The sequence below is a fragment of the Dunckerocampus dactyliophorus genome, chromosome 15 (assembly GCF_027744805.1).
Source record: "Dunckerocampus dactyliophorus isolate RoL2022-P2 chromosome 15, RoL_Ddac_1.1, whole genome shotgun sequence".
Classification (NCBI taxonomy): Eukaryota; Metazoa; Chordata; class Actinopteri; order Syngnathiformes; family Syngnathidae; genus Dunckerocampus; species Dunckerocampus dactyliophorus.
In genome coordinates, this window is record NC_072833.1 from 24,102,602 (window position 1) to 24,126,647 (window position 24,046).

At 41.0% G+C, this 24,046-nt stretch overlaps 1 protein-coding gene across 20 annotated transcripts in view; it reads right to left on the reverse strand.

Annotated features, from left to right (window-relative positions):
- The window catches only part of LOC129167887 (ankyrin-3-like), a 96,260-nt gene extending 73,194 nt beyond the window's left edge, over positions 1-23,066 (reverse strand). For 18 of the 20 annotated variants that reach the window (XM_054752545.1, XM_054752558.1, XM_054752561.1 and 15 more), the window contains exons 1-5: positions 8,136-8,183; positions 4,230-4,331; positions 4,063-4,161; positions 2,556-2,654; positions 2,141-2,239 (exon numbers count right to left, since the gene is read on the reverse strand). In XM_054752545.1, the coding sequence (XP_054608520.1) occupies positions 2,141-2,239; positions 2,556-2,654; positions 4,063-4,161; positions 4,230-4,331; positions 8,136-8,168 (432 nt within the window). In that variant the 5' untranslated portion in view covers positions 8,169-8,183. Of the gene's footprint in view, positions 1-2,140; positions 2,240-2,555; positions 2,655-4,062; positions 4,162-4,229; positions 4,332-8,135; positions 8,184-21,947 lie in introns of those variants that run through there. The other 2 variants (XM_054752548.1, XM_054752559.1) reach the window with 2 other exon arrangements.
- Between the last annotated feature and the right edge of the window lie 980 nt (positions 23,067-24,046).

A 24,046-nucleotide genomic window follows, 5' to 3' on the forward strand; every position in this document is an offset into this window, starting at 1 on the left:
ATTCATTTAAAAACTGCATTTTGTGTTCAGTTGTGTTGTCACTGACTAATATTTAAATGTAATATTATTATTATTATTAAATATTAAAATATTTAAATGTGATAATCTGAAACATTTAAGTGTGACAAACATGCGAAAAAAAAAAAAGAAATCAGGAAGGGGGAAACCACTTTTTCACACCACTGTAGATGAAAAAGCACATTATGGGTATCAGCTTCGCTCTTTGCTCTTTTTTTCCCCCACTTTTGCTGTAGTTTTTTTTTTTTTTTTTTTAATTTACCAAATATTTCAACTCAGGATGCAAATCTCTGTGGGAGACGATTCGATACACATCTAGATACACGGATAAAGGTAAGATTTTGATTACCTTATTGAGTGCTAAAGTGTATATTCCAAGCTTGCACTGGTGGATGGTGGCTCAGTATTCATTTGGTGTTTTTAATTTGATGTTGCTCCTGTTATAGTTTTACACAATACATAACAAATTAGATCACTTATATGGCTATAATGTACGTATGTTTTGCTGATGTGTTGAAAATCTTTCCCCCGCGACCCTAATGAGGATAAGCGGCATAGAAAATGAATGGATGGATGAAAATCTTTCCCGGTGACTAGTTAACACGCTGCTACTATTTTTACGTCCATTCTCGTCTTCAGTCATGCTAAGCTACGAAGCATGGAAGACAATCATTTCGCCGGCAGCCCAGGCTGTCGTGTTGTTTAAGACACTTACTGTCAGTTGGTTGCTAGTCTTGCGATACCCGCTGCATGTATCTACAATTCATTCATCTAAGGATTTATGGCTGATTCTTACCCATCCAGGAAGCTGCTACCAAAGCGCCACCAATGCGGACCGATATCCTGTGGGAATATTCTTCTTAAATAATTCTTACGATAATTTCGTAATATTATGACTTTTTTCCGTAGTATTTTGACTTTATTCCCATAATATAACATTTTCACCAACATAATTTTTTAAAATTGACAACTTTGTTATTTTGTTTCTCATAATATGACTTTTAAAAAATAACATTTTCTTTAATATTTGAACTAAAATGACATTATTTTCCCTACTAATATTACGAGTTTCTTCTCATAAAATTGCGGCTTTTTTCCTGTTAGAACACAACTTTTTTCTCTTAATATTTTGACTTTGTGGTAAAATTACAGTTGTTTTTTTCCATTTGAGTTTTTTTTTTATTTAACTATTTCAACTTTCTTCTTGTAAATGTTCTTCTTGTAATATTTTGACTTTATTCCCATGATGTTATAATTTTACTTACTTTTTAAAAAATTGTTGTTTCTCATAATGTTACTATGCTACTAAAATGACATTTTTCCTCCTAATATTACTATATTAGTTTATTGTCGTAAATTTGCAACTTTTTTTCCTGTTAACTGTTAGCCTGTTAACCTTTGACTTTACTCTCATAAACTTACAGCTGTTTTTTTCCCCGTTTCTGTCCATTTTTTGTTGTTTTCAGTATTTTTTTCCTTGTAATTATGACTTTATTAAGTCAATAATATTTTAACTTTATTTTTGTAGCATCCATCTATCCACTTTCTATTCCGTTTGTCCTCACTAGGGTCGCGGAGGTATGCTGGAGTCTATCCCAGTTGACTCTGACCGATAGGCGGGGTACACCGTCGATTGGCCGCCAGCCAATCGCGACAATTTTCGTAACATTTTAACTTTCCCCGCAACCTAATTTTCTTTACTTTCAACCATCACAAACTTTAACCAGCTTTATTTTGTTTTATTTGTTTCTCATAATATTACAACTTTAAAAAAAAATCCTTATTCTTTAATATTTCAACTTTATTTTTCCTCACAATATTATGACATTATTCTCGCAAAATTACAGCTTTTTCTCCAACTTTTTTCTCTTAATATTTTCACTTTATTCTTGTAAATTTACTGCTGATTTTTCCATGTTCGCTGCTATTCTGTGCTTTCTTGTGGAACAATTTTTTAGAATGTGCTGTGAATGGGCCAATAAAAAAAAAAAAAGCAGCTATAGGCCGCAAACAGCCCCCGGATCGCGCTCATGTGCTAAGTTTAAGGCTGCTGCTAAACAGCAATTTAACTGTAATAAAAACACCTGAGGAAAGAATTGATCGCATTTGTGCTGGCGTTCACCTCAGTGGCGATGCTCTGACTGGCGCCGTGGTCCAGCAAGAACTGCACCACATCCAGGTGATTCTCCTGCGCCGCCATGTACAACGGCGTGAAGCCATTCTGGAGACAAATAGAAATAAACAAAATTTTTAAAAATAATTTTTAAAAAGTTATATTTCAACAGTGCAACCCTGCTGCGACCTGTCTCTCTTTCTCACTCACACACACACACACACACACACACACACACACACACGCACACACGCAGACACACACTCCACAATGTTTTTGCAAGTGTCAAGCACGTACCGCCACCCGTGTGCATAGCTTACACCTGATAAGAGAAGATAAAGTGTGTATCTGCATGCCCCTCCCCATTGAAACACAACACAGATTGTGCTTGTTATTATCTTTATGTTTGTGTTTTGTCCTTTACCTGCGACTGCGCGTTGATGTTGGCTCCGTGAGTGACGAGCTCCTTCACCACTTCCGTCTGGCCGGCCAGAGACGCTATGTGCAGGGCGGTGTTACCTTTCTGCTCCGGGAAAATGAAACACGTTTGAAAATGTGGAATCACAGACATCGCATTTATCGCCTTTTTTTTGGTGCAGAATTCTAAAGAAAGCAGCAGAGCACTCCTGTTATATAGTGGATCTTTGAATAGCACTTTTTCCAGTCGGTCCTGAAAAATAGCAAGAGTGCTCCTGTCATATAATGTAGAGCAGGGGTGCCCAAAGTAAGGACCGGGGGTCTGTTCATTTTTATTAGCCCTAAGTATGTTCTACAAGTAAAATAAGTATGTTCTACAAATAAAATACATTTATTATTAATGAGATCAAAACCAATTAGTGTCATATCTATAATTAGATATGACACTAATTATCATCTACAACATGCTAAAATGCAGATGTTTTGGTCAGTCAAAAGTACTGAGACACGTTTTTGAGCACTTCGACTTTTTTTTAATTTTAAACAAGCCGACATAGGTTAATATACAGTACCAATCAAAAGTATTGAGACAATATTGCATTCTATTCAATGAGAAGGTGTCCCAAAACATTTGACAAGAAAACCTATGACTTTCTTTCTTTCTTTTTTTTTTTTATAAAAACAACCCAATGTAGGTCAATATACAGTACCAGTCAAAAGTACTGAGACACTATTGCATTCAATTGAATTAGAAAGTGTTGTGCAACTTTTGACAAGGACAACCTTTTAGCCCCTGGCATGTACCAAAAATAAAATACTGTACATTCATTATTAATGCCATCTATTATTAGACATTACGCTAACTGACTGTGTCACCTACAACACAAACCTGAAATGTGGATGTTTTGGTCCAAGCGAGCGCAGGTCAAAAACAGTACCAGTCATAAGTAATGAGACATGTTTGCATTCAACTGAATGACAACTTGTCTGCAAACTTTTGACAAGCACAACTATATACAGTACCAGTCAAAAGTATTGAGACACGTTTGCATAGAATTGAATGAGAAAGGGTCCCAAAATGTTTGACAAGCACAACTTTTGACTTAAAGAAAAAACAAGCCAACAAGAACGTGTCCCCAAACTTTTGACTAATACGTCGGTCAACATATGGTACCAGTCAAAAGTTTGGAGACACTTTTGCATTCAACTGAATGAGAAAGTGGCTCCAAACATTTGACTGGTACTGTAAATTGATATGCAAAATACAAAATGTATCATATTGGCCCTCTGGTATGTCGCCCTCAGTGAAAAAGTTTGGACACCCCTACTGCAAAGGATTTTTGGCTAAAATAGCGCTCCTGTCATACACAGGATCTTTGGCTACGCTTTTGCAGTAGGTCCTTCAAAACAGTAAGTAGAGCACTTGTCATCTAAACTATGTTTGACTTGTGTTAGCATAGTGCTTCTGTTTTCACTTATGAATAACCTTACACATAAAAATAAGAATAAAGCACCTTGGTGGCGGCGTCCACATTGGCGCCCTGCTGGAGGAGCTCGGCCACCACTTCCACGTGACCCTCCTTGGAGGCGAGGTGCAGCGCGTTCAGGCCGTTCTGTTGCGACACGTTCATGTTTGTTGTTATTGTTGTCTCAACTGTGAAGGCCCCGACGAGAGCGTTACCTGATTGCAAATGTTGATGTCCACGCCATTCTTCAGGTAGTCCAGCGCCTTCTCCAAGTTGCCGGCGCGAGCTGCTCGCAGGTAGCAGGCGTTGACGTCAGTCTGAAGATAAAGAAGGTGTAAATTAGCTGAAACGCTATTTTTCCACATGTCATCTGTTTGTTTTGTCTTTTTTTTGCCGTTTTATGCGACAGAATATAGGCAGGAAGTTACGCGACGTAAACAGACAGATTCTTTTATACTATTAACACAGCTTCACTTCTTTTTACACTTCTATGACACAAAGAACAAAGTATTGTCATTTCCGCCACTTCAGAGAACACAATGGCCAACATGGTGACAACAAACGCTCAGCTGCCAGCGTTGTGTGTCAAATTGTCACCGACACGAGCAAACATGCCGGTGGTGGTCGGATGCGACAACTGGTGTCCCAAAATAAGGTGGCGGTGCGGTTCTGTAGGGTGGAAAGCGGGGCCGAGCGAGCACACAGATCTAGCCGCTCACAGAGTGTCGTCATGCAGACGTGATGAGGCCGAGAAGGTGCAAACGGGAAGTTGATGCGAGTCTCAGATTGTACCACTGCAGCAGCAGGAAGCGAGCTCTCCAACTAGCCTTTGGCATTCCCAGGAGACACACACACACACACACACACACACACACACACACACACGCGCGCACACACACACACACACACACACACACACACACACACACAGGCACTGAACATTTCTAACATTGCTGAGAGCAGTTTGCATGATGAATGAATGGAAATTTCCCTTATTTTTCCATTCCTTTATACGACATATTATGCTTTGTGTTTGTCGTTGTAGACCAGGGTCGTCAGTCCAGGGGTCATTTGCTTACACGCAGCTCATTTTTGTGATATGTAGTATTCTACGCTGGTCAGCAAGTGTCATTAATGTCACTGTAATGTTTGGCGAGACACACAAGCACCAGACTTGATCACCGGAACAACCGGCTTTTATTGCACGTTTGAGTGCTCTCACAACAGGCACAGTAATCCCTAACACGGGTTGCTGTTGGGTCCGTAACCCACGCCAAGCTAAAACTCAACTCTGAACTCCTGGCGTCACTTCCTGGCTGCCCACTCTCTTATTATGTCTACTATATTGGGTAATAGGAGTGTAAAGGTGACTATGGGGATGCTATTTCATATCTAGAGGGCTCCAATCATGTTAAAAGCCATATTTAGAAGGTCACAAACAAGTTTTCTACGCTCTCACAATGAAAATATTCAATTATAAAGAACTATTAGTAAAAAATATGCATACGTAAGCAAATTTTGTCCTATTTTCACCTAAATGATGCATTTTCAAGCATAAAAATGGCTAAATGGATTAAAACACAGATGCAGTTGTTTATAGCAGTTAAATTTGTTCCAGACGCGGGCGCAATAAATGAATTTCCACGATAAGGATTCATGTTAATAAGTGGAACATTTTTGTAGTTAGAGCATAGAAAACCTGTTTAAGATTTTCTATATACGCTTTACCATTATTAGAGCCCTGTAAACATGAAACAACACCCATAACACCTTTACACTCCTATTATTCTTTGTTTACAACATATGCTCAACTCTCATGCTGCAGGGATTCGAGACAAGACGGTCGCTAGCTAGCGAGTTAGCGAGCTGACAAGCTAGCGAGCTAAACAGTTATCCTCAAATGTATTTCTTCTAAACTTAAGACTCCACACGCAATGAGAGGAAACCCACACTCTTTTTTTTTTTTTTTACTCTAACATCGGTTTCTGCCAAACCATACGTCACAACTCCCCAAAAATATATCAACTGTCTCTGTGACAGCGAGACCGCCTCCTGCTTACGGAGCGCCATGGGACACGCCACGGCTGACTTCATGCAGTGCTAAGCTAATGTCATGTAAGCTAATGTCTCAATGTTTTGTGTCATTTCTGCAGCCTAGTGACCAGAATACTACATATCACTTGTATTTCAATGTTTTGACTAATAACAGACCATAGTCTGTCACCAAACAGCCATCATTTATTAATTATAAATGACTATAGGGGTGTGATTTCATGTGTAGAGGACTCCAAAGTAAAAAAAAACAAAAAACTATTTAAAATGTTGTGAACAGGGTTCCCTATGCATTAACTCAGGGGTGCTCACACTTTTTCAGCCTGCAAGCTACTTTTAAAGTGAGCAAGTCCCAAAGTGCTACCTCCTATTATAAATATAGAAAATATATACTATTTACTTTATTTATAAAAAATGAGTATGTGTTTATGTATGTTATACATCTATATCGGGGGTGAACACTTTTTCAGCATGCAAGTTACAAGTCAAAATGATCTACCTCCATCCATCCATCCTTTTTCTTTACCGCTTATCCTCATTAGGGTCGCAGGTGTATGCTGGAGCCTATCCCAGCTGACTTAGGGCGAGAGGCGGCGTACACTCTGGACTGGCCGCCAGCCAAAATGATCTACCTCTTTCTCTAAAACATAACATGGACAAAATCTAACCGGTAAACTTTGAAATACTACTGTAAATATTAAAGATTAGTATTTCACATTCACACTTGATGGAGTGTTTACAGGTAATCAAAGTAGTTGATACCATAATTATGTTCGATACGGCCATAAAGATAATTACATATAATTCCACAATAGTTGTGTACTCAACCTGAGTACCGTCAAAATAGCTACGCAGTGTTCATGAGGCACACAGTTCATGTATTACATCCAGTTAGCATTTGCTAGCAAACATTACCGACATACAAGAAATGAAAACGATGATGCAAAAGACAATGCAGCCCAAGTCAAGGCAACATATTCCAAAGGTTTCAGCAATGGACACATTTTCCATTTCATCATGAAATAATAGTTTAAGAAACAGAAGTGTAGAAAACACTGATTTCTACAGTAGAGTTCACGACGCGACGCAAAACCATTAACAATTGACTTTTTTTCGACACAACTAGCCGCTACGAGTGAACGGACAACTTTTCATCTTAGCTCTCTGATAGTTTATCCGTGATGAGAATAATAAAGATGACAGTTGCAGCTTCATGTGCGGCTTGAAACGCAACGGGGGACAAGAGCGAATCAGGAGGGAAGCTTAATGTCAGCTGACTGATGTCATATGACACCCTCGCGATCGACGTAATGGGCACCCTTGCTCCAACTACAAAAATAGTCCATTTATAAGTAAGGCACCCTACTTGGAGGAAATTCACTTATCACAGTCGGGTCTGGAAGCGCGGTAACCAAGTGATTTAATGTAATGGTAGACAAATGAGTACAAACACACACTTATGACATACAATGAAGGCCAAATAAACATACGTCCGCATTTGGGACATCCTGGCAGACTTTATTTACCCGCCAGAGACATGCAAAGAACGCCACGCTTCCACATATACATTACATTATGCCAGCAAACATGTTTACAGGCAACTTCCACAAACGTGTGCTGCAGCACACATTGCTGAGGCGGGGGTGGACCTTTACATGTAACCTTTTAACGACCGCTCAGCAGCAGCCGACGGCGGTCATGCTAAGAACACGCCAAGATCATAAAACAACAACGTAAGCAAATAATAAGTGCATGTACAGGCTGATCGTATGCTTCTTTTCAGCCTGGACTTTCGTCTTAGAGGAGAACGCTAGCGGCCAAGGTCAGCCGTTTACATCTCCCAGAACACTCATCCTCATCATCATCATCAGAGATGTACGCAGGTGCAATCAAGACTGCAGTGAGGACGCACCAGCCGCCACTGCAGAACGCGGAGAACCCAAAATGTCACCCCGATTCATCCGGCAGCATCCACGCTACAGTAAGTCCCCACAGGCCTTAAATGCCTCGTCCTGTCCCCGGAGGGTGGTGGTGGCAGGTAAGGGGTTGCGGGGGTCAAGAAGGCTTACCACGGGACAGTCGGCCGCTTCCTCCACGGCCATGTTGAGCCTCAGCCTGCAGCAAAGAGTGTGAAACCTGAGCGCCGCCGCGCTGGAGCTGCACTCGCTATGGCACGAGTCCTCACTGAGGATGGGGGGGGGGGCCAAAAGGGTGGGTGGGGGGGCTGGAGGGGGGGGCTTTATGTCCAAGCTAAAAATACCTGGCATGCAGTGAGAAAGTCCAGAGCGTGGGGGGGAGGGAGGTAGAGGGGGTCAGACAGAAGAGTTCCGCCGCTAATCTCACATCAACTTGCAACGTGTGTGTGTGTGCGTGCGTGCGTGCGTGCGTGCGTGTGTGTGTGTGTGCGTGTGTGCGTGTTTGATCCTGATCTGCTACAAGTGTGATGTCATTGTCCTCCTATAGCGATGTTATTGTTTCTCCAAACAAGATCTCTATCGATATTGGTTTTGGCCGTCATCAGACACAAGATGGTCCAGGTTAGCTGAGGGCCAAGACTGAAAATAGAGAATGCCACCGTCATGTTTTGCTCTTCAGGAAGCAGTGTTGGGAGTTCTTCACTTTTACCTGAATATGAATATCTGCCAGTATCTGATACCAAGAGTTCTGCTTGCTTTAATGTGCAACCACGCCAAAAGAATGTCAGCAAATGTAGCGAGAAGAATATCAGCGAGCCGCACACAAACAAGTGCTCAGCCTGACGCGTTCACTGTTTCACCGACGACACAGAACTCTGAACGTCGCACATAACTTCCAGGCGGCCGCATTATCATTGTTGTTGACTGGATATTAGCCTGTAGGAAACTCATCTCTCCAGGCAAGTAGGGTAATGTAGCCACCCAAAGGTTTGTCTGGTGTTAAGAGTTTGTGATGTCCGACCCTTTTTAAGTGGCCGTGAACGTGTCAGCCAGCGCGCTTCCTTGATGAGAGCTACGTTGGCTGGTACCCTTTTGGCTACGTTCGCCGACATTCTTCTGGCTACGTTCACTGATAGTCTTTTGGCTGCGTTTTGATATTATTCTAACGGTGTTTGCTGATACTCTTTTGGTTGGATTTGCTGATGTTCTTCCAGCTATGTTTGCTGATACTCTTTTGGCTGCGTTTTCTGATGTTCTTCTAGGTACGTACGCTGATACCCTTTTGGCTACGTTTCGATATTATTCTAGCTACGTTTGCTGATACTCTCTTGGCTATTTGTACATTTGCTGATGTTCTTCTAGCTACATTCACTGATACTCTTCAAGCTACGTTTTAATATTCTTCTAGTTACGTTTGCTGATGTTCTTCTAGCTACGTTGGCTGATATGCTCTTGGCTACATTTGCTGATGTTCTTCTAGCTACGTACGCTGGTACCTTTTTGGCTACGTTTGCTGATGTTCTTCTAGCTACATTCACTGATACTCTTTTGGCTACGTTTTGATATTCTTCTAGTTACGTTTGCTGATGTTCTTCTAGCTACGTTGGCTGATACGCTCTTGGCTACATTTGCTGATGTTCTTCTAGCTACGTACGCTGATACCTTTTTGGCTACGTTTGCTGATGTTCTTCTAGCTACATTCACTGATACTCTTCAAGCTACGTTTGCTGACAACATTAAAGCACAGATGTGGCTCATGGATCGAAAATTTCTGCAGGTGGTATCTGCAATTTCCGATTTCTGACTTGAATTATGCTGGTATCGGAACACAATACTTGACAGCCAAGCAACCTTCACAATTATGGGCACCATTGTTTTATGCTAAAGCCAGATTCCCCAACCCCAACCCTAACCCGCTAACCCAAACCCCCAAACCTAATCCCCTAACCAAGCCCATAATACAAACTCCTAAACATATACCCCACCAAACCATTTCCATAACCCCTTAAACCTAACCCTAACTCCTTAAATCCAACCTAAGCCCCTAACCTTAACCCAACACCCAACACCAATACCCCTAGTCCTAATCCCCCATCCCAGGCCTACAACCCAAACCCCTAACCCAAGCCCATCATGCAAACCCCTAATACTAAACCCGAAACCCAAACCACCTAAAACAAATTCCATACCCCCCTAACCCTAACCCTGACCCTAACCCCTCAACCCCAAACCCCTAACCTCGATTCTTAAAGTAACAGGACATCCATTATGACTCACCATATCAGAGGCAGACATCTGCTGCCTCCACACACCGCGTCCAAAATCATCTCCTCAAAAGCCCACCTTACCGCTGGGTACACAAAAGGCCATGTGTAGGCACGTAAAGGCGCCATGTTGTTAACTAGAAGCTGGGCTCGCCTTACGCTCTGCTTCCAAAATTAGCGCAGACGGACACAAACACACAAAGGCAGCAGACGAGGCTTTGGAGGCAAGGAGATTAGCAGGCTTTAGAAGGTTCCTTCAGGTATTTAAAGAGGCAAAACACTTTTTAGGAGGCGTCGGCTTATCATCCAACCACCACACTGAAGTTGTTAGCAGAAGTAAAAAGTTCAAAAGGGACTTTTTAATGTTGTGCTAACAGTAATATGTCTCCCTAGAGCACCACAGGTGAGAAAAATCCATCATCTCCCTGACTTGTTTGCTCTACTTTTGAGAGAAGAGACGCTCAAACGGTCGCTTTTCAAGTGCCATGGAGCAAAAGCTTCCTTCCTCATGGTCATGATCCCGCCTATAACCGCCCGCTAGCTCGATGAGCCTGCTCTGTGTGTACACCCACCAAAAACGGGCTTCGCTACACATTTAAAATCCAGCTCTTCCATCTATCCATCAGAGAAGAGAGAAGCCGCGACTACAGAATCCATACTGACGCCCGTTGTCATTCCAGTAACACTTACCATCATTTATTAACATCACCTCACTGTTAGTTTTCAAAGCTAGTGCTAACATAGCCATGTAGTCTCACAGCAACTATGGTGCATTCCAGGACCACAGAAGAAAGTGCAAAATCTCAACACATGACGAAAAAACATTATCGATGAAGCATAAATGTGGGCATGTACATTTTACCTTTTTAATCGCGTACTTACGACTTACTATGATGTGTTTTGTGAAAAAAAGGCCTAGTTTTGGAGAAAAAAAAATGTAAAAACATTTTTTGACCAAGAATCGGGAGCGTGAATGCTGAATCTCGAATGTGCGGTGTTCTGCTGCACTGAGATTGCAAAGAAGAAAATGCACTGCAAATGTCTTATTTATTTTTTTTATTGGCCCACGGCACAATCTAAAACTAAAATATTACTTACGTAAAAAAAAATTAAACAAAAAAAAAAAATTGAAAAAAATCAGCAGCAATTTTACAAGACTAAAGTCAAAATATTAAAAGAATAAAGTTGTAATCAATGAGAAAAATAACATCGGAATATTATGACAAACAAATAAAACAATGAATGAAGTTGTAATTTTTGAAAAATTAGGTTGTGGAAATTAATGTTATGACAAAGTTGAAATATTATGGGACAAAAGTCATAAATACGAGAAGAAAATTTACAAGCAGAAATTTAAAATTTTAACTAAAATTTTAAAAAATGCTGTAATTTTTACGAGAATACAGTCAAAATATTAAGAGAAAACCGTCGTATTCTAATGAGAAAAAAGTCGCAATTTTATGAGACTAAACTAAACTGATACGACAAAAAAAACGTAATTTTACTAGCATATTGTTGAAATATTCAAGGAAAAAGACTTTTAAGTTGTAACATTATTTATGGAGACAAATTTACAAGAAAAAAGGTAAAATAGTTGGAAAATTATTTTAAAAAACAGCAGAAATGGAAATAACAGCTATACTGGAAATTTACAAGTTTAAAGTAAAAATATTTAGAGAAAAAAGTTGTTCAGAAATACAATAATGTCATTTTTGTAGGATAGAGTTGGAATATTAAAGAAAATAGACATTATTTTTTTAAATTTGTAATATTATGAGAAACAAACAAAACAAAATAAAGTTGTCATTTTTAATTACGTTGGGGACAAAGACATAATATTTAGACAATAAAGGCAAAAAATTCAGAAAATAAATTCATAATTACAAGAAGAAAATTTACGAAAGGAAAGGTGAAATAGTTGGGAAAAAAAACAGGAGATATGAATAAAACAGCTGTAATTTAGAATACAGGTCAAATATTAAGAGAAAAAAGGTGAATCAGTATCTTCAGTATCTTGCCCAAGGACACGATTACGTGAGGACGGAGGCTCGAACACGCAACCTTCAGGTTGGGAGACAACCACTCTACCACCTCAGCCACACCGCCCCATAACCTGAGTCGTGGTAATATGTCCGTCAAAATAACTACGGTACATAACATCTATTGGACACACACTACATGTGTTACGTTAGCATTCGCTAGCAAACATTACCGACATACAAGAAATGAAAATGGTTATGCAAAAGACGATGCAGCCGAAGTCAAGGCAACATATTCAAAAGGTTTCAGCAAAGAGCCATTTTTCCAATTCATTAGGAAATAATAGTTTTAAAAAAAAGTAAATGTAGAAAAACACGCATTTCTATCGTGGAGTTCATGACGCCAAGCAAATCACTCAAACAATTCACTTTTTTCAACATAACTAGCCACTACAAGTGAATGAATAACTTTTGCTATAGATATCATCTTACCGCTGAGTCACTTTTTGTATAACTGGAATATTAAAGACAAAAGTTGCATCTCTGTGTGTAGTTTGAGACACTACGTTCACCGTGGCTGCGGGCGAGGAAGAACCAATCAGGAGGGGAGCTTAATGACAGCTGATTGATATCACATGACGTCTATGAAGCGACGTTTATGGGATCGACCCAAACTACCTTCGCGATCGACGTAATGGGCACCACTGTGTGAGGACATGGATGCGTTCATGGCCATGTTATTAAATCTTGTTTATCTCTTATTGTTATTATTATTTGGATGCCTAGCTCATGGTGAGAAGTGTTGGGCTGCATTACCCTGGAGGACCAAGATCAGACCCCAGTGGACAAAAAGGTGGCTACTTCATCATCTGGAATAAGAACACTATGATGAGTTTTAAAGGGTCCCTGACACGATTCCTCAACTTTGCTTAAATATGTTATATGTTGTTTGTAATTATGTTCTACATTGTTAAATTCTTTGAAGCAAACAGTAAATTTGCAAAAATGACATTTATAGTTGATGCCGCCACCCATGACGAGCTAGCTCTCGCAGTTCAGCCTCATTTCCGGGAGTGCCGCCATCGGCGTACTCTCACTCAACTCCACCAACATAGCGGCGTACGAGACAGAGGATGTTTACAGTGATTGTGGCCAAGATTTGAGCGACGTGTCAATAGTTTGAGGAGAAAAGACGGGAGAAACATTTGGAGATGAAACAGCAAACATTCACTTGAGCCTTAAGACATGGAGATGAAGATCGGTCGCCTTCAAAACACAGAATGAGAAGTGTAAATGACCCTGGAGTTGCTTATCCTTCAACTATTGTTTTAAATCGGCTTCTTAATGAGCATAAAGGGCTTTTTATAGCCTGTTTTATTGTACATGTGGCCGCACGTCGAGGATACATTTTCACCGGCAGCGGCCCCCGCCCTCCACAGTATATGGCTGTGAAAAGATGAGATGTATATACAGTATAACTTGTATTATACTTTACAGCCTTGTCGCTATGGTGGAATAGTGTTTAGAAGACATTATGTAAACGAGACATGACTTACTCTGTTCTGTGGCAACTTTGACGCGGTGGTCATTCTTCCTTGTTTTGTGTACCTGCACAATAGCATCCTTTTTCAAAATGCGTTTATACTAAAACTGTGAACGATAAACCGATGCAACCAGATATCCGGTTTGACAAGCCAGTGATACAGTTGCACCGGTAGAAGCCTCCTGGATCGATTAGAATCAGCCATGAATCCGAAAGACATTCACCGGGTATCGCAAGACTAGCAACCAGTTGACAGTCTACGTGCGAGAGTATATGCGTGAGAGTGTTTTCCACTTTATGCAAGGAGCGTTTTACAATGCCGGATGACGACGTGCAGGTTGTGAGTGAAAAAAGACGAGGAGCACGTTTATTTTTGCACCCAGCTCATCTCAGCCATAAGCAGACATTCTCAACACACACGGAACACAAGAACACACTTCCGGCCTTCAAAATAAGAGCGTCATTTGGCCCATGTCTAATTGTGTAAACTATATAAGCGTGTCATAAAAAATATCGTATGCAGCTGGAATTGCATCTGTGACGGCATCTTCATGAATCACAAACACGGGCATTACAGCTTGTTGAAGATTTTGTAGCAATGTGTGCAGAAGCTGACATCCCATTACAAAAGTTAGCCAAGCTACATCCATTTCTCAATTATTTGATTGATGTATTGTGTCAATAAATGTACGTTTTTTTGCATTTAATTAACGGACATTTTATTCACTAACCCAAAAAGCATATACTCTATGCTGGTAAAAATAATTGTAAAATGTAAAAAACGGAATTCTAAAAAATGAAAACAAAAAAAGACAGAATTTGGGAAAAATAAAAAGGGCCCTAGAAAAGAAAAAAACCTACAGTATCGCTTGGAAACTGTGAACATCCAGCAGCAGCACAACTTTTTTACATGACTATCGTTTTCACAAACGATATACTGAACCAAATCAAAAAACTACCTTGAGAAGCGTTTGCTTACTCTGCTTTAGCTGAGCGGTGTCACCTCGACGATGCCACTTCCGGAAATGAGGCTGGTCTGCGAGAGCTAGTTCGTCATGGGTATAATATAGTTGATAACATAATTACAAACAATATATTACATATTTGAGCAAAGTTGATGAATCGTGTCAGGGACCCTTTAAACCTAAATAAAAGCCGTATAATGAGTATAATAGCAAATGCAATGCTTGTGTTATTGCGTTTATTTATGTTATAGCATCAACAGGGGTGGGCAAAGGATGGAGTGTGTGTGTGTGTGTGTGTGTGTGTGTGTTGTCCCGCTCCTGAGTGGCTGTAGCATGCTGCAATCTGATTGGCCGCACAGCTACTGCAGTCCCGGCTCTTGAGATCCATATGGAGGAGGATAATAAAAACACACGGCAGCTAAACTCTCAGCATCCTCTCCTCCTCCCTGAGCGGCGTGTCCAAGCGGGACAACTTCCATGTTGCTGTGGCGCATCCGGAACGACGGGCTGACATGTTTACCGCACGGCCCTCGCCCTTGCTTGGACACCCCTCTGCATGATGCCGTGAGAAAAGAATGAAAGAGCAATAAAGACGGCAAGCATCGGCAGCTGTGGTTGCTTGCGTGGTTAATCTTCTCTGACGGGGGCAGATCGAGCACTCACTGCTGGTCATGAATAAATGAACACAAAAAGCGCACAACATGAGTGTGTGCTGCACAACTGCGGCGACATGCAAGGCCAGTGCTCTCTTTTAACGTGATTCATGGCTGCAACGATACTAAATATGACAATGTTACGTTGCCTAGGCTTTCACTTCCGTCACACAAGAATCCATCAATTAAGTTTTCAACTTCAAGTTTGTCACAAAGTTTCAATATCCGCCCTGTTAAAGTATGTCTAATACACACACACACACACACACACACACACACACACACACACACACACACATTAGCGTGACCCCAGCAGGACCCCACCCGTGTGTTCACCTTCAAAATGTCCGCTTCACGCTGACATTACAGCATCAGCGTGTTACATACACGCACGCACTTCCTGTCTGGCCTGCAGGATCAAACCCCCCACTGACGCTCGACAGTAAATATTTGCACATTTGGACGTCCGCCTGCGCAAATCTGATACAAAACACACCCCGATTACGAGCTAGATTCAGGTTTCATCTTAAAAAGCAAACAGAGTGAAACACACACACACACACACACACACACACACACACACACACACACCCCCACACACACACACACACACACAATGGAAATAATCTGTTCCAGGGTCAAACGGTGGCCACGAAAAAGCCTTCATAAACTCCACAGGCAATATGATGACGATGATGAGGTGACTCGTACAAGATGGATCGCACTGTCATGTTTTCACTCCACAAGGAGGATGAAGAGGACGAGGAAGAGGAGGCAGCGTGCGCCGAACCTGCTGAATGTGCACGTGTGAAGACAAGAAAGGACTGGCCCACTTCTTCATCTGCAGCAGGAGGAGGAGGACGACAGGAGGCTGAAACCAGCAGCGTCCTCATCTTTTTTTGACAGAGTGAGACATCCCACTGCTTTTTGAGAGGGCGGATTTAATTAGGTTTCAGCATTTTTTTTTTTTTTTTGCAGGGTGTACGCATAAAAAAACATGTATGGAGGGGGTTTAAAAACCATATGAGATAGATTATGAGCATTAAGTGTAAAAATGCATTTCCAAAAATGAGAAAAGAGAGCAAAAAGGCGTCATGTAATGTGGTACACTTTCAAATAACTAGCATATTAGATATTTTTATTCATTAAAATTATTAAATTCCGCATCCTTTTATTTTTCTGTATTTTTTGCGCACACCTGATGTTGATGGTAAAAAACGCTTTTTTTGCAGTATTGTGCCTCTTTTTTTTTAAATCCTATTTTAATGTCAGATTAAATAGAACTTTATTGGGCATATTAAACACCATTCCACTAGTATAATTCCCCTTTACAAGCAGTCCTCCCTTGTTAGGAATGGAATATTCTTCCTCTGCTATCAACATGTCTTGTTCAAAGCAGAGGGAAAATGTTCCATTCCTACCAGGAAGAGAGATCTGGTGAGACTAAAAGCTTCTTGTTGGTAGCATGTCGGGAGGTGGACTAGCCAAGACAAGACTGTTTGAATCAAACTGTAAACTGTCCTTGAGACTCCCAGACTAATTTCTAACTCATTCATAACACTCTCACAGCAGGGGTGGGCGATAACACAAATTTTGGTATTGACCCTCTCCCAAGTAAATACAGGGCCAGTATTGCCAATACCGAGACAGATACCGACAATACGTTTTGCCTGACATTTTTCAAGAATGCTCATACTGTAATTACACAGGACAAAGATTTTAGGCAAGCAAAAAGTATTGCAAAAAAATATAAAAAAATTTGAACAATTTAACAATTTGTTATCATTAAAAAAGTTAAGCATATGCATATGACATACTGCGTCATTTACAGTTTTCGGACATGTGCTTCTGTTAGGAATGGATTTTTTTCCCCCCTGCAACATGTCTTGTTCGAAGCAGAGGGAAAATGTTCCATTCCTAACAGGAGCCAAGCTCTGGTGAGGCTAAAAGCCTCTTGTTGGTAGCGTGTGCGGAGGTGGATTAGCCAAGACAGGACTGTTTTTCTAAACTGTCCTCGAGACTCCCAGACTAATTTCTAACTCATTGATAACACTCTCACGGCAAGGACGGGCGATAACACAAAGTTTGGTATTGATCCTCTCCCAAGTAACCACAGAGACCAATACTTTTTACATGACATTTTTCATGAATGATTTACATGTGTCGCTCATGTGGTACACAGGACAAAGATTTTAGGCAAGCAAAAAATATTTATAAAAAATTTAAATTTGTGAACATTTTCATATCATAAAAAAATGTGGCATATGCAGTGACGTATTGCATAATTTCCAGTTTTCGGAATGGAATATTTTCCCTCTGCTATCAACAAGCATCCACGACATGTCCTGTTCAAAGCAGAGGCAAAATGTTCCATTCCTAACAGAAGCCAAGATCGGTTGAGACTATAAAAGCCCTCCTGGCGGTAGAGTGTGGGGAGGTGGACTGTTTTTATTTATTTATTTTTTTAATCGCAATCACACTTTTTAATGTATTATTATTATATATTATTATTTGTAATAATAATAATAATAATAATAATAATAATAATATATGACTTCTTTATTATTAATATATATATATATATATATATATATATAGTAAATTAAATAAGACTGTAAAAAGTATCATCAAAATAATACAATTACTCTCTTTTTATAAAATTATTACATAAAATCATGACTGCAAAATACCTTAAAAAAGTACTACTGGCTTCAAACCCTCCTGCGTCCAAGTACTTATTCCCTGAGATTGTATATCTATATACTGTATATAACAATATATACATATACACATTATCAACATTCTGTACAACAAAAAACAGATATAAAATGGAATATATTAAAACCTGGTATTAAAAACAGATAAAATACAGACAGAAGAGAACTGAAAAATATGACACTAACCCTTGGTTTCGATATTTGAATCGAATACGTTGACGCACGTCCCTTTCCCCCCACTTCATTATGTCATACACACAGGTAGACTATTCCGAAGGGCAAAGAAAAGGAAAGTGAAAAGCAAAGCAACATGAGTAACACCCTCAGAAAGCGGGGAAATGCCGATGAACGCGGTACACGCTCGTTTCATTTCCACATCAACTAACCGGCGCCCCCGCCTGGCAAACACGCTGTGCGCACACTTCCTTCATGGCCTTCTGTTTGTCCCTTTCCTCGCTCGCTGTGCTCTCTAATGGACTTCTTCTATAATTCATACACACTCTCTTCGGCAGGGCTTCAACATGCTCACACCAGCTTGCTTTTCTGTGTTTAAAAAAGGTTGGTTAAAGTAAGAAAAAAGGTGGCTCGTTTGTTAATGCTTTCAGAGATAATACATACGGTGAGGCGCTATGCGTTCATGCAGCAGCTCAGCAATTCAGCCAATTTAAATGATATACAAAAACACAACTGCAGCAATGTAGAACAGCAGTGATGTTCCTAATATTGTGACCCTCCCATGCAGCTAGCCGAGAGAGAGAGAGAGAGAGAGAGACGTAAAATAAAGGCAGGAAAAAAAATGGTAATTGAGGCGTCAAGAGAGGATCATTTTTCCATCATGTTGCCAAGAAGTGTCCCCGGGCTGGCAGACTACGTTATAGATTTACTTTATGTGATCTCAGGATAGGAGATACCCTCACTACGCCCCACTGATACCACTCTTACACACAAGAGACAATACTACGCAAAGTACACTTTACAGTATTCAGTGCACAGCTTGAATAGCAGCATAGCAACTTTGAATTTTGTAAATGTAGATGTGCTAAGAAGCTATATATACTGTGTATATATAGGTGAAAAAAACTATTATTGGTATCAACTTCACTCTTCCCCCCCCCATTTTTGCTGTTGTTTTTAAAAAAATGTTCAAAATATTTAAAGTTTCTTTTTAAATAATCTTTGTAAATGTTTGTTTTGTAATCTTGTGAATTTATTCCCATAACTTTTTGACTTTCCCCCAGCCTAATTATCCAAAAATACAACAATAATTACAGCTTTATTTTGTTTTGTTAATTTCTCATAATGTTACACCTTTTCAAAAAATAAACATGTTTCTGTAATATTTCAACTCTATGCTACTAAAATGGCATTATTTTTCCCCATAATATTACAAAATATTTATTGTCATAAAATTGACACTTTTTTCTTAATATTTTGACTTTATTCTCGTAAAATGACAGCTGTTTTTTTCACATTCCTGCTGGGTTTTTTGTTTCCAAATATTTCATATTTTGACTTCATTCTGGTAACATTCTCACTTTTCCCAAAACCAAATTTTCTAATTTACCGACACTGACCAGCAGCACGGGAGGACGGCAGGGAACTGTGCTCTTTACCCTGTACACGTCCGACTTTCAGTCCAACTCTGAGAACTCTGACCATGTACAGAAGTATGTGGACGACACAGCCATCGTGGGATGTATCATGAATGGACAGGAGGATGAGTATAGAAAACTGATCCAGGGCCTTGTCAACTGGTGCAATGCAAACCACCTGCACCTCAACACCACCAAGACCAGGGAAATGGTGGTGGACTTTAGGAGAAACAGGACACATCCAGAACCTGTTCTCATTAAAAAGGTGGCTGTGTGGAGGTGGTTCACACCGATAAACTGGATGATAAACTGGACTGGACTGCCAACATGGATGCTCTGTGCAGGAAAGGGCAGGGCCGTCTGTACTTCCTCAGAAGGCTGGCGTCCTTCAATGTATGCAAGAAGCTGCTACAGATCTTCTACCAGACTGTGGTAGCTAGTGCCCTCCCGTATGCAATAGTGTGCTGGGGGAGCAGCGTCAAGAAGAAGGACGCCACACGCCTGGACAAACTGGTGAGGAAGGCAGGCGCTGTCATTGGCACTGCTGGACAGCCTGACATCTGTGGAAGAGCCAAGGACATTGAGGAGGCTCCTTTCCATCATGGACAACCAGCATCACCCAATGCACGGCATCATCTCCCGACAGAAGTGCAGTTTCAGTGGCAGATTACTATCACTGTCCTGCTCCACTGATAGACTAAGCAGATCATTCCTCGCCCACGCCATGCGGCTTTTCAACACAACAGACGGGGAGTGATTAAAAAACACACACATGACTGGACTTATTAAATTATTATGCATATGTTATTTTTTGTATTTATCCTTATTCTATTTTATTCTTTTTCTTATTGTTCCCATCTTAACTTGTTTGTGACTCAATTTATCAGGACATTTTTGCAGAGCTGCTGGAAATGTGAATTTCTCTTGGAGATGAAGAAAGTATCTATCTTTCCTCTTTCTTTAATATTTCACCTTTTTGCTACTAAAACATCCCCTCATAATAATACGACACCATTCTCATCAAATTATGAGCTTTTCTCATTAGATTACAACTTTTCACGGTCGGCCAATTAACCGCGATAAACCATCAATGACTGTACGCCCTGCAGGATGCATTGTGGTCGTCTACGAGCATACACCAAATAGGACATTTTAGAATTGTGTTGGATCACCACGTGACCGTCGCCAACAGGCAGGAAGTCAACTCTCATTTTGACCTTGAAGTCAATAAGGTCACTGCTATTGATTGTTGGTGACAGGTGGCTAACCCCGAGGCTCGCCCTCCCACTCACGTACACGCACACACACACACACACACACACACACACACACACACACACACACAGGACAGAAATCTCAAATGTCATCTACGCACATGCAAACTCCACCAATCAATTACAGCTGAAATGTTTACGTTGACACAAATGATTATTGATTATTAGACATCCAGCTATTGATTGATCATCTCAGGGATGTTTGCACATTTCGGGGCAAGTCTTAACTTTGTCCGAGCGTACCGATGTCCTGTTTGCACACACACACAAACACACACAAGAAACCGCAGGGCGTGACTGCTTACAGATACAGATTATGCACACACACACACACACACACACACGCACACACACACACCATCTTCAGCATCAAAAGTCCATCACTGTGAGATGACAGCGGTGCGGCGTCAAGGGTGGTGCCGGGCCTGACACACACACACACACGCACACACACGCACGCACGCACACAAACACACAAACTCTGCTGGGATGAAAGAAGCTCATCCTAGCATGTCAGCATCTTGTGTGTGTGTGTAAGCCAAAATGTCTCTGCAAAGACAAAGTACACACACTCACTCACGCACACACACACGCACACGCAGACACACAGACACACACACCTGCAAACATAAAACTCCATCACTGCATAAGTTTGTGTTCTTCTATGATCATGTTAAATAGGTGAGTGACACAAAGCAATCAAAAGGAGGTAAAGATGGCCGTCCCCTCTCATTATGGAACATAAGTGTGTGTTTATTTGACCATTAGAATTGATAAAAGTCATGACAACACATACACACACACACACACACACACACACACACACACACACACACACACACACCAATATTAAGACCAGCCCGCTCCCTAAAAATCCCAGCCTGTCCTCCATTCTTTTCTCTCCACTCGTCTGTCTTTTTACGTCTCTGTCAATCACTACTCCCAAAAGGACAACCCCCCCCACCCCCACCCTTCTACCTTTTTCTTGACATCACGAGGACGCTTCCTGGCCCTTTTCCTCTCCTTCTCCCGCTCCTCCTCGGCGGCCACCAGGTTCTCGTCCGCCTTCTTCTTCAGCTGCGAGGCGGCGTGCGCCATGCTGCCGGGTTAATCCTCACAGGTGGGAGAGACGGTCTCCTGCTGATTAGCTCTTTGCCCCCCCCCCCTCCCTCCCCCTCTCCAACTTGCTTTCCTTTAAGTCCCAGGCTGCCCCTCACAGGTGGGGGCTGGAATGGAGGGATGCTCCTGCTCAAAATGCTCTTCCTGGATGCAAAGATGGGGAGGGGGGGGTGAGGCAGGATGTTCCCGCTTTAGAATGATTCCCAAATAGCATCCACGAGCGGCGTTGCAGGGAAGAGGCGTAAAAACATCCTAGTGGAGCTCCAGAGATCCATGAAGGGGCTCAAGAGGAGGGGAGAACTGGTCTTGTCCCATGCACAGCCCCAAAATGAGCACCTGAGCCATCCTCCATGACTCCATGGGACGTGTGATCGAGGACGGGGAAACGGCAGTGGAAAGGAGGTTGAGGGAGGGAGCGGGGAGGAGGATGAGAAAGAGGAGGAGGGGCAAGGGAGCAGCTGGGAAATGAAGATCCTTCGCTTATGATGGAACCATCAGACATTTAAAGAAGGAGCGTCTGGAGGTGACGGAGGACGGACGGCGCTCTAAAAAGTGTCCCATGTGACATCACAAGGAATCCTGGGAGGATCTATTCCCAGTAAATACACAATTGTGCTTCAGAATGCCGTGCACTTCCTCCAAGGTCAAATTCAAGCAAATTCAAGCATCCTTTTACATAGAGGATCTTTGACTATGGGGTTTTCTTTTGCAGTAGGTTCCTAAAAACAGCAGACCACTCCTGTCACGTAGAGGATCTTTGAGCAACATTTTTGCAGTTGGTCCTTAAAAACAGAAGAATGTCACTTTTATATAGAGCAGGGGTCACCAACCACCAGGTTGGTACCAGTCTGTGAGCGGACTCGAACAGGGCCGTGGGAAGCTTTCAGGTGCAATGATAAAAAAAATAAATAAATACACTTAAAAAAAAAAACATTTGTAAATAATTACACACATTTTTTTACAAAGTGCACATCAATTTTGGAACTATGAGCCATTATTTTATTTTATTTATTTTTTATCATACAAATCCCATAGTTTTTGCATGTATCTGTTGTTGCAAGCAGCGACCCGTCCCACTTTGTTCGACGTTCCTTGAATGCAATATTGCGCGTGTGTGCTAACTTTGTCCCATGCTGCACAGATAGACTACTAAACTGTATTTTTCCCCTTTTCTGCGTAAAGGTAAGATTTGATGATGTTACTGAGTGCTAATATGCGTATTTGTTGGTGCACAACCTCAAGTTAATGTTAATTTAGTTGGGGGTTTTTTTGCAGTAGGTTCCTAAATCACTCCAGTCATACAGAGGATCATGGAGGATCATTTTTGCAGTAGGTCCTTAAAAACAGCAGAATGCTACTTTAAATTCAGGATTTTTGACAAGGGTTTTTTTGCAGTAGGTTCCTAAAAACAGCAGACAGCTCTCGTTATGTAGAGAATCTTTGAGTAACATTTTTTGCAGTAGGTCCAAACAGCAGAAGACTACTTCGATATAGAGGATCTTTGACTACTGCTTTTGCAGTCGGTGCTTAAAAACAGCAGAACGCTACTTTTACAGAGGTGATCTGTGACTAGGCTTTTTTTTTTTTGCTGTAGATTCCTAAAAACAACAGACCGCTCCTGTCATACAGAGCATCTTTGAGTAGAATTATTGGAGTAGGTCCTTAAAAACAGCAGAGCACTACTTTAATATAGAGGATCTTTGACTACTGTTTTCTAAGTAGGTAGTTAAAAACAGCTAAATGATCCAATCATCAATCTACAAATATCTACAAACATAATGAACATAACTACAGCATTTTACCACAATAAGAGAAGCAGTAAAAGTAGAATCATGCTTTTCTTGTCCCCTCATACTAACAAGTAAACTAGTACTTCTTGACATATACAAGTATATATAAAATATATAAATCTATTACTGTTACGTTTACCTATCGTGGTATTGTTGGCTAGCATTGTC